This window comes from Pongo pygmaeus, chromosome 16 (genome assembly GCF_028885625.2).
Source record: "Pongo pygmaeus isolate AG05252 chromosome 16, NHGRI_mPonPyg2-v2.0_pri, whole genome shotgun sequence".
NCBI classification, from domain to species: domain Eukaryota; kingdom Metazoa; phylum Chordata; class Mammalia; order Primates; family Hominidae; genus Pongo; species Pongo pygmaeus.
Genome location: NC_072389.2, coordinates 23,556,088 through 23,568,236, shown reverse-complemented (window position 1 = coordinate 23,568,236; position 12,149 = coordinate 23,556,088). Strand labels below are relative to the sequence as shown.

Sequence of the window (12,149 nt, the reverse complement as noted above, 5' to 3'; positions counted from 1 at the left end):
AATAGAGGCACTGTCTCTGGACTCCTGGCTTCATTCTCCTCACCGAGTACCACACTACTACAAGAGCCTCATTGTGTCTGAAGCTCCCAGTGAACAAGGTTAAAGTCCACCCATTCAGGTGTCACTCATCATTTGTATAATCTGGGAGTTGCATTCCTGAGTGGCTGACCCCTTTTCAGAAGCTGCCTAGTTGAGATGTCACTTCTCTGACAGTGAGGCACTTAAGCTCAGAGAGAAAATCACAATGTGCTCCCCCCCGTCAAATTTTCCCTAACAATTAACGCAGCACTAACTTGACACCCTCTTTCCTTGTTTGGCTTTGTAAACCCCTGTCCCTTTTCCTATTAATTCCAGACATCAATATTTTCTTTCACACAACTGCCACCATTCAGGCATGGAACAGTTTGTACATTATGTAGTTGTCAAAATGCCTGGGGATTACCCAGTATGCCTTGCCTGTGAGAAACTGACACCACCGTGGCCTAGTTTTGAGATGATTATTTTGAAAGTACGCTGACAAGCATGAAGACCTGATCCTAGAGTGGTAATTTCATTTAATTAAAGGCCTCTTTTTATTATAGTTTTCCCCCACTTTTTGATATATATATGTATATATGTATATATATATATATATCTCAGAATGATTGTGAAAGTCAGCCTCACCAGATGTGTTCTCTTTTGCTGTAAGAGGGAGGGGGTGGGGGTGGGCGGATCGCACTGTCACTAGTGAGCATTTCACTGAATGGCTGTGAATGCATTCATGTTTACTGTTCTTCTCAGAACTGTCCCTGAACACAGCATGTGTGTGTGTGTGCGTGCGTGCACATGTGCATGTCCAAGTTTAAAATACAGACTGATGGGTTTCTACTCCTATGCTATCAAACTTAAAATGTGAGATTTGACTATGTATATGTGTATATTTGCAGCTGATTTAATTTTTGTTTAAAGTTAGTACCCTTGCAATACTGGAAGGCTGACTTCTCAAAATTGTGCCTTTACTTAGTCTAGTAAGGCTTTAAACCATGGCTGCTATTTTACTTCATAGCGATGTTAATTTCAGTTCAAATACCTGGGAAATGTAGTGCATTGCATTTTCAGTAATATTTAGTACTGGAGCTAAATAGAAATATTAAAAGGAGCTGAAAAAATAAAAGATTGAAGTGATAATGCATGATGGATATTAATAATTTGATAAATGTTGTGACAGAGTAGCCTAAGTAAATTTTGATATAATATTGTTAGACTATATTGGCTTGAGGTTGATATCAGCAATTCATTTCAATAAATATTCTGGGGACCTACCTTGGGTACTGTCCAAGGCACAGGGGAGATATCAGTGAACAGACTGGGGCTGTTGGTCTTTGTATGCTTATTCACTGTGCCGTGTTTCAAAATTAACTATAGTATCGTAACTCACCAAGTTAGATTTTCTTTCTTTGTAGCGTTATCAGCTGGCCTTCATTTATTTCCTCATTAAGGAGATTGCTCATTCATTTGTGCCTTCTTCACCCACTGTTCACTAGGTAGTAATGAACAAGTGTATTCCAAGCATTGTAGCATGAGACGCACATGCATGTAACACACACACAATACACAATTCATGTATTATGTTTGGGGCATTTTTTTAACTTTGATTGATCTGAAAAGCGTGGAGGAGGGTCTGCCATCAGCCCTTCTTTTTGCTTTGGGCAGAGTAACTGGAGGGACATTATTAATTTTTTTTTTTTTTTTTTTTTTTTTTTTTACGGAGTCTCGCTCTATCGCCCAGGCTGGAGCGCAGTGGCGCCATCTCAGCTCACTGCAAGCTCCGCCTCCCAGATTCACGCCATTCTCCTGCCTCAGCCTCCCCAGTAGCTGGGACTACAGGCACCTGCCACCATGCCTGGCTAATTTTTTTGTATTGTTAGTAGAGATGGGGTTTCACCATGTTAGCCAGGATGGTCTCGATCTCCTGATCTCGTGAATCCGCCCACCTCGGCCTCCCAAAGTGCTGGGATTACAGGCGTGAACCACTGTGCCCGGCCCTTTTGGCATCTGTTTCAAAGTTCCCAGGGAGGAGCCAGGCGGGTCAGCGGTGTCGGCGCTGAGGCCAGGTGAGGGCCTGGCTGATGTGGAGTTCAGCTGGCCTGGCGGAGACAATGTTGGCTGCTTTAGTGCAGGGGTGGGGAGGCAGCAAAGAATGGCAACTTTGTCAATTTAATCTCTATGCCTCCAGTTTCACTTGTAGCCCCATTGTGCCTTGTTTAGAGCCAGTGATTCCAGAGATTTATTTATTATGATTATATTTTCAAGTACAGGATTCTGTTGAATCAGCCATCTGGTGAAATGTTTGAAACTGATTTCTTTCACTTTTCATTGACTTGCTGCGGTTCCTAGGAGGGGTGGCTTCTCTCCAGGACTTCTGACCCTGTTAGCTGGTGCTGGTGGATTTTACTTCTTGAATTTTTGCGAGTAGTATAGGGGTGACCTACCCACAATGAAACAAAACAAAAATGTTCAAGGAGCCCATTTATATTCTACCACTAAAGGGAAAAAAGAATCATTCATTTACCCCAAATTGTTTTATGTCTCCCTCCATCCTCCACCTTTGAGGCCTTTAATCTCTGTGCAGGGAGACATTAGCCTGGGGAGTAGGGAAAGGATCTTTATTTAATGAAGGTCCCAGGCTTTTACATGTATTTTTAAATTCTGTCTTGTTTCCTTTTTCTTTTAAAGGCACAAGTGATCCTTATGTGAAATTTAAGCTGACTGGGAAGGTGCTGTACAAAAGTAAAGTCATATATAAGAACTTGAACCCAGTTTGGGATGAGATAGTTGTATTGCCAATACAAAGCCTTGATCAAAAGCTACATGTGAAGGTAATCACAGACGGCTTTTAAATCTGCTCCTTTATTAAAAACATTTCTCAGCAGTTTCTCATGTCCTCTTAGAAGTGAACTTGCCAAAATTAATTATTTTATTAGACCAGATTTAAAATGTTAATATAGGAGAAATTCCTTATACTGTTTGTTGAAACTCTATGTTTCTCTTCAATGAGATGTACTCGAGTGAAAATAATATCTATCTATATACATTGATTGTATTTAAATCTACCAAATGTGGAAGAATTATTACTGGTAGTGCCATGGCGACAAGTACTAAAGCCTTTCTCATTAGGAATATCTTTATGCTTAACAGATCTTCAAGCCACCAGTTGTAAGCACCAATTACTACAACATCTGGGTTAAAACTGCATGAATTGAGTGCAGGATGAGATTGCTATAGAAAATTTAGCAAATTTCTATTTAATTGGCAGATCTGCTCACTGTGGAAAATGCTAAATTTTAATGACAGGCTATTTAAACTACAGAGCGTGGTCCATTGTGCATAACATTTCAATGGGTATAAATACTGCCTTAAAAGAAATTGTTGCTGTTATTTTGATCATAGTAGGCAAAATGGGCAAGATTGAATAATTTTGTTCTCTGCATTGGCTTGACTAAATTTCTCTTTAACTATACTATGCAAAGTATTTCAGGATCTGAAAGAGTGATTTCAAAATTTCCAACCTATTGCATTTGTTAATAATTTGATAAACTCGGTTGTTTTACTATAATAATGTGTTATTGACCTCTGCCCTCTTTGTAGGTATATGATTGAGATTTAACCACATCTGATTTCATGGGTCCTGCATTTGTCATTCTCAGTGATCTTGAGCTTAACAGGTACCGTAGTTTTACTTTGTAATTGTTATTGATGAATTTTAGAGGGAACTCATGATAATGTTAAATGGTGCTGTTGAGGTCAAATGACAAAAACATCGTATCTGAACAAATGAAAGAGAGCTTTAAAGTGTTATAACTCTCAGTGTATTTTTAAGGATTTTTGCTTTCTAGGTGCCAAATATATTTGTCAGATGTTAAGTATTTTATAATGCAAAGTGTGTATTGGATTTCATACTTTCATTTGTTAATACTCAATTTCATTAACCTAACTTAAAATTAAAACAAGTGTTTACATTTTATTTGAGTGGTAGGGGAGGGGGGTCAGTTAACCAACTGTTGAATTAAACAATGCCAAACAGGTTCTCTACCCTGAATATAATTGTTTTATTTTCACTAAATTTTGTGCTTTCTTAACATTGTGTCTAATCCTTATTCAGAGGTAGGAGACTTTTACCATAAGCTCCTGATGCGTGTAGGTCAATACAATCCTGTAATACATGGTAGCATTATTTGTTGCTTTTTGCTTTTAGAACAACTGAACATATTTTAAAACTGGAAGATCCAAACAGTTTAGAAGATGACATGGGAGTGATCATCTTAAATTTGAACCTAGTGGTAAAACAGGGTGATTTCAAGAGACATGTGAGTATCTTTTGAAACGGCTCATTTTGTCCTGTGTAAGCAGCTCATTGCAAGTGTCCTTTGATAGCTAGCAGATGACTGATTATTTTTGCAATTATTTTAGGGGGGTGAAACATATTATGGAGTCTTAAAATATCTGTTTTTTAATACAGTGCTATTTTTTGAAGCACTGGAAAGGAAACTCATTAAGGAATTATTTCTTTTGTGTTATTAAGATGACCGGGCATACATTTGCAGCATTTTGATTTCTTCTTTCTTTTTTTACTTTTAGCTACCAAGTTTTCCATTGGGAGTTCTTTTGAGAAGATACAAATTTTAATGTTCACTGGTCTAGTACATGGAAATTTCTAGTTGATATAGTACCTATCAAAGATGTCTGTAACATCAGTGAAGCATTAGGTTTTGTCACAATATGATTGGGACTCTTCTTATGAGCAAAAATGTGGATACAAATCATAATCTTATTTTATTTGGGATTATATTTTATAATTCTAAGGCTATACTAGAACAAAAGCATCTTTGATTATGACTTATTTGAAAAGTATTTTTAAAGCCAATTAAAGTACCTGCTTTTTAAGATGTGTTATAATTTAGCATGTTTATAGTCCAATGTAAAAATATAAAACCTATTTATAATTAGGTCTCCAGTAATGCTTCTTGAATTGAGGCAGTGGGGTGGATGGGGAGAATATTTTTCATTTTGACATCACTTAACGCTTTTAGTTGTAGTTTTTCATGATGAAAATCATGACTGATTTACTAGTAAACTCATAGAAGATAGGTTAAAGCAGTAGGAAAACTGTAGTGTGACTTTTCAATTGCCTTTTCAAAGACTCAACTAAATATCTGCTATTTTTAATTTGAATTCCTTTTATTACTTGCTTTTCAAAAGTGGCATTGTCGACACTTGGGACCTCATTAAAAGAGATATTTTAGTGTTAAAATGTCTTAAATTAATGTTGAAAATAAAAGCATTTTTTCTCATTCCACCTAAAGAAGGAGAGATTTTCTTTAGCTTCTTAGTCTTGACAGCATTGCTGCTGCATCTATGACTCTGGGTTCAGTGTCAGTGTGTAGAGTAGGTGACTGGTGACTTCAGCTGGGGGCCAGGTTATAGCACGTAATGTAAATAGGTATCATTTGTCATGTGGTTGACAACTTGCCAGCTGTTATCTTCAAAAAATTTCTTATATATTCAAGTGAGGTTTCTAAAGGTAATTGATTTCTCCATGAAAATAGCTGCATATTCAAATGACTGCCTTTGTGAATTTTTCTATAGCATATTAGATTATGTTTAACAGTAATATTTACACTTAAAAGATATTCAATATTGCCAAAATTTGGAGTTTTAACATAATGCCATTTTAGTTTCAATTTATTTCAAATTGCAGAATAGTTAATACTAGATACAGCTTGGAGTTGATTTTGTAAAAGATCTCAAAGAGACTATCTTTTCAGGGCTTAAGAACACCACAGTTTCCTCTTAATGTGGGCCTGGTTTCCTCTGACTCCCTCACCTCTCATGTTGAAGACTTTGTCAGAATATCTGTGCTGTCCGCTCACTCGTGTGCTTCCTTATTTTCTTTGGTCTTTGTCTGGCAGAAGCCTAGTATACAATATATTGATAATACATATACACACAAATGTATTTTTATCCCCATATATATACACACACACACATATTTATCTCCATATATATATACACACATATATATTTATCTCCATATATACACACATATTTATCTCCTATATATACACACGTATTTATCTTCATATATATACATACGTACGTATTTATCTCCATATATACACATATATTTATATATACAAACATATATTTATCTCCATATATACATACACATACACATAGATTTATCTCCATAAATGTGGATATGGAGATAAATATATATGTATGTGTATATATATGGACACATGTATATACACATCCATATATACATATATACACACATATATGAATACATATATATACACATATGGAGATAAATGTATATTATATATAAATATAATGGAAATATAGAAAACTCTGCCTAGTCTTTCCTGTTCTGATTGGTAGTTTTTTTTCCATTTATATATTTGATCAAAGAAAATTAATTGAGGAACACTTTATTCTGGGCCATGTGTGGTTATTCAGCTAACAGTGCACATTGTGAGCCCTTGGGGTATAATAGATTATCAGAATCTTAGTTCTTTTCATTGAGTTTGAGTTAATCATTAAAACATTTTTATATTGGTGATTTTAAGTGAGAATGACCAGCACTTGGGACTGGAAATCAGTAGATTATTTGAATGAGATAATTTGTTTATAAATTTCCATTATAATTTAAACTCTGGTTCAGAGATTTCTGTTTAGATTCTCAGCTCTTTATCCATTTTTCTTCCAATCATCTTTGAGGTAGGCTTTGTTGCTTTAGAACCAAGCTGACAAAAATCTCAGTATGTGCAAAATGTTTATGAATTTACCCTTGTGTCCAGGGACTTAAATGTATATGAGAATGGTGCAGGCAGAAGGGAAGACACTGGCTGGAAGGCTGACAGTTCTGTGTTTTTGCATAGCAAAAATTAAAAAAATAGTAGCTAAAATTATGAGCTCTATTCTCAGACTGCCTGGGTTTGAATCCTAGCTCCACCAGTGGTCTGGTGAATGAAAATAATTATTTAAACTCTCTAAGCTGTAACTTCCTCATATGTGAAACAAGGATAAAAAGGGTGTCTGTTTTATAGGGTTGTGAAGATTGAAATTATCAAATATGGTGCTTGGAATTGGGTAGAAACACTCAATATATGGTAGTTGGTAGCACTGTAGGAAGTGAATAGGAATAGTCATTTTCCGTTAATTTCTTTACATGCTTTATCTTGTATAGTTGTTATAAAAAATCAAGTAAGGCCAGGCGCAGTGGCTCATGCCTGTAATCCCAGCACTTTGGGAGGCCGAGGTGGGGGGATCACGAGGTCAGGAGATCAAGACCATCCTGGCTAACATGGTGAAACCCCGTCTCTACTAAAAAATACAAAAAATTAGCCGGGCGTGGTGGCCAGCGCCTGTAGTCCCAGCTACTCGGGAGGCTGAGGCAGGAGAATGGCGTGAACCCGGGAGGTGGAGCTTGCAGTGAGCCGAGATTGAGACACTGCACTCCAGCCTGGGTGACAGAGCAAGACTCCATCTCAAAAAGAAAAAAAAAATCAAATGAGTTACTATCCGTCAAAGGGCCCTAAATGGCCCTGTGTACCTGAAAGATGGTAATTAATTTTGGTGGTTGGTTTGGGTGAAAAGATCTGTCACTGTTCCAGGAAAATACGCAAAAAACCCCCCCACCAAAAACCTTGATATTAATATCCAGTAGCACCACTGCACTCCAGCCTGGGCGACAGAGCGAGACTCCGTCTCAAAAAAAAAAAAAAAAAAAAAAGTTTCTGTAACCACCCAAAGCACTGAAGTTTCCCAGAATGCTTTGGTGGAGCCTGACAAAGCAGTGTTTTCTCATTTATTGATTCTGCCGCTGCACTGAAACACTGGTACTGCACAACCATAACCATCTTTAGTTAGGGCACTTGGGTCTGTGGAAGAGCACTGGCAGTTTGTGGAAGAACATAAAGGCTAGAAAGAAAAATAGTGAGCTGGGAGAATAGTGGCATCTAGGGAGGACAGGAGAGGTTATGGAAGAATGGCCAAAGGAATGAGGAGGGATAGAAAAAATGTTGACGGCCTGGATAAAGTCATCAAAAATATGAAGGGAACAGAAGATCCCGGAGAGCAGTATTTATATGTACACTTCAGAGCTGTGTGTTAGAACTGAGCTGTTTGTCTTTTTTTGCTTTTTTGCCATCATGGTAGTTTCGCGAATTTGACTTCAGTGCACTGGGTGCAGGGACGTAATACATGCCCATCCTGAGTGTACATATTTAATAAAATCCTAGATAAATAAAGTTCACTTTATTTACTTTTGAAAGCTACTTATGCTCTTATTCAAGGTATGCAAGTTATATTTTGCTAGAAATTTCAATTATGTTGACTTTTTGCTTCTGAGAATGTGCAGTTTTAAAGAGAAAAGTCAGGTGGTGTCTAATTTGGCTTATGGAAATGGAGACTTTATAGACACTTGATTAACAATCTGTAAAAGTGTTAAAAGACCCTGGTCGGCCTATCTTTTGGTATTTTTAAACTATAAGGTTCTAGTTCAGGATTTCCACATTGTATTTAATATTATGTAATAATTTGACATAAGGAAGATTACTTAGCTATGAGTATTGAAAATTTTACTAGTCCTAAGTAATGTATTACCTAAAAATATCATTGGCTTTTTCTTATAATAACTTAGAATCTAGAATCTTTTTCTTATAATAACTTTAGGTAACTGCTTCTTAATGCCATAAATTTATGATTTTGCATCACCCAAAAGGTTCCTGAATGGCCTTTGTAGATTATTTTTTCAACTGTTTTCATTTTTTTTTTATTTTATTTTATTTTATTTATTTTTATTTTTTTTATTATTATTATTATTATTATTATACTTTAGGTTTTATGGTACATGTGCGCAATGTGCAGGTAAGTTACATATGTGTACATGCGCCATGCTGGTGCGCTGCACCCACTAACTCGTCATCTAGCATTAGGTATATCTCCCAATGCTATCCCTCCCCCCTCCCCCACTGTTTTCTAACTATTCTGTCCTGGATTTCAACATAGTAAATACAATGAGATTGTCTTTAAAAATAGGTTCAGGTTTCACCCAAAAGCTTTTTAAAATGGGCATTTAAATAAGAATTGGGAATTTGATTTAATAGGGTTGAGTTAGACACCTAGTTCTCTTTATGTATTTACTATATACAATCTTTGGTGTGACTAGATCTGTTTCCAAACCTTATTTCTGTCTTTTCTAATTTGTGTAACAATTAGAGAGCTAAAAAATATTAACAATGGTTATTTATCTCACATCAAATAGTCTAATATAAAGAAAAAAAAGCAATGATAAAAAATGGCTTTGACAAATTACTGATTGTGTTCAGAAACTTTGCACATATTCTCTCTCTCTCACACACACACACACACCACACCCCTTGGCTATTATTTGGGTGTGTATAGGTGTTGTCTCTGACTACAATGGCTATTTGGTTATGGATTTTCTTTACTTTAGATGCATTTTCACTGAGATAAGTACATACTCTTACATAACCTCTCTTTTGACCACTGTTGTGTGTATCAATATGTCTGCTGTCTAAAGTAAGAAACATGACCTATACTAGCGTAACTTTTTTTTCTGTATGAAATTAATTAACTAGTAGTGCCCATTGTTGGCCTGTTTGGTTTTATATTGTTTTATTCTGGTTCCTCTCTGTTATTGCAAAGGCTGACCTCTGCAAGCTACATTCTCTAGGCACTCCTATCACCAGGTCTCCACCTGGCTACGTGCAATGAGAGGACAGTCATAGAATTTGGAGGGACTCAATCATGCTTCCCCTCTCCCTCTCCCCCTTCCCATCTCTCCTTCTCCCTTCCTACTCCCTCCTCCCCCTCCCCTCCCCTCTCGCCCTCCTACTCCCCCTCCCCTCCTATGCTCCCTCTCCTCCTTCCCCTTCTCCCTCTCCCCTTCTCCCTTCCCCCTCCCCCTTACCCTCTCCCCCCTCCCTCCCTTCTCTCCCTCTTCCCCTCCTCTCTCTCCTGAATGGCCTTTGTAGATTCTTTCCCTCTCCCCCTCACCCCTCCCCCTTCCCCTCTCTCCCCTACTCCTCTCTCCTCCTCCCCTTCCCTTCTCTTCCCCTCCCTTCTCTCCCTCTTCCCCTCCCGTCTCTCCCTCTTCCCTTCTCCTCTCTCCCTCTTCCCCTCCCCTCTCTCCCTCTTCCCCTCCCCTCTCTCCCTCTTCCCCTCCCCTCTCTCCCTCTTCCCCTCCCCTCTCTCCCTCTTCCCCTCCCCTCTCTCCCTCTTCCCCTCCCCTCTCTCCCTCTTCCCCTCCCCTCTCTCCCTCTTCCCCTCCCCTCTCTCCCTCTTCCCCTCCCCTCTCTCCCTCTTCCCCTCCCCTCTCCCTCTTCCCCTCCCCTCTCCCTCTTCCCCTCCCCTCTCTCCCTCTTCCCCTCCCCTCTCTCCCTCTTCCCCTCCCGTCTTCCCCCACCACTTCTCCTCTCCCTCCTCTCTCCTCTCTCCTCTCTCTCTGTCGCCCCCTCTCTCAAATGAACTGTTCTGTGTCCAGAGTCCAGGTGGCAACCAGGAGGAAGTTTTCTGATTGCTTTGTCTGTAGTCATGTATTTTGGGGTTGAAAAGGAGCTACTCAAAGATGCCACTTCTGTCGTCTTCTAGGTAAATGCACTCTCTCACTGTCCCACTTTCTCTAATTGAACTCACATGTCTTATTTCTGTGTCAGCCCAGGAAGTAGTATAAGAAAAACCCTCTTGCAGGAGGAAATATGGTCCATTTGAGGGATTAAAAGAAGTGTGTTGTATCTGGAATTATTCCTCAATTAATAAAGTGCTTTTTGTTTGTTGTACTGTTTTTTTGTTTTCATACATTCTTAACTGAATTCAAATGCCCACTCCTAGTAACAACTTTTGCCTTTTTATTTTCTTGGTTAAACTCAAAGGACTGGAGACTTGCATACTCAAAACAGCCACATTTGTCTATGTGCTTATACACCTATCACTGTTTGCTTGTCTGTTTTCCATCTATGATCTAATGTAGCTAATCTATCTACCTGTCTCTATCTGTCATCTACCTCTATTTCATCTGTCATCAATCAATCAATCTAAATGTGGCACCGCACTGACCCACTGCTGAATGTCTTAACCTTGATCCTTCTGATGTCTTATTATGAAGTCGAGGTCAGTGTTAACCTGGACAGAATGACTTCTAGAGGCTTTTCTCCTTCCAGGAAACTGTAGCCATGTTTAGGTGAAGCTATCAATTTATCAGAACTTTCAAAGCTTGTATGTACTCCATACCAGAGGGACAGAGGGACTGTCTTCCTTAACATCTCATCAAATCTCTCCTCTCAATTATGTTCGACTCAATTTTGCCCCAAAACCTCTCATTAAGCACATACTCTTGTGGTAGAACCTATCCTTGGATACGAAGATGAATTGGACTTAGTCATCAGAATTGATGAGCAGGTAGGAGAGATGAGAATTAGTGACGGGGGTATTCAAAGGGTGCAATGAGACCATTATCCTGGCCTTGCAGGTGGGTGGAGTGGGTTGGACGCTGGTCTCTGTGTTGGGCTCAGGGAAGCCCTCAGATGAGAAAAAGACTGGAATGAATCTCATCAAATGAGAAGGGGGATGACATGAATGGAAACATTTCAGGATAAAATAATGTGGCATATGGTAAGAGCTCCAAACTATTTATGTAGGGCTCTAAACAGCTTGCTTTCCAGTGTGTCCCCTGGACCAGCCACAGCTGGTAACAGTTAGAAATCCAACTCCTGGCTCCCATCTTAGACTTCTTCAATCAGAAACTCTGGGAATGAGATGTAGCCATTTTTGAACAAGCCCTCCAGGTGACTGTCAAGCATCTTCAAGTTTGAGAAGCACTGGGAAGTACTAGGATGTAAAGAAAGATGCTGGGAATCATAGGAGAAAAAGCAGGAGATGTAAGGAAGGGCAGGCCTTGGAGGCCATGGCTCTGGCTCCTAACCCTAAAGTGATGGAGGTGGGCTGGGATTAAGGTGAGGCAAGTGAGGTGCTCTAGATGCAAAACATAAAAAGGCATCCGGGGCCGGGCACGATGCCTCATACCTGTAATCATAACCTCAGCACTGTGGGAGGCTGAGTCAGGTGGATCCCTTGAGGTCACAAGT

General features: G+C 38.9%; 1 protein-coding gene across 2 annotated transcripts in view; it reads left to right on the top strand.

The window, feature by feature from the left end:
* Positions 1-12,149, top strand: part of LOC134738390 (multiple C2 and transmembrane domain-containing protein 2-like) — a 57,773-nt gene that overhangs the window by 9,705 nt on the left and 35,919 nt on the right. The window contains exons 1-4 of one of the 2 annotated variants that reach the window (XM_063653289.1): positions 301-544; positions 2,716-2,858; positions 3,628-3,704; positions 4,235-4,346. In XM_063653289.1, coding sequence (XP_063509359.1) covers positions 3,661-3,704; positions 4,235-4,346 — 156 coding nt within the window. In that variant the 5' untranslated portion in view covers positions 301-544; positions 2,716-2,858; positions 3,628-3,660. Of the gene's footprint in view, positions 1-300; positions 545-2,715; positions 2,859-3,627; positions 3,705-4,234; positions 4,347-12,149 lie in introns of those variants that run through there. The other variant, XM_063653290.1, reaches the window with a different exon arrangement.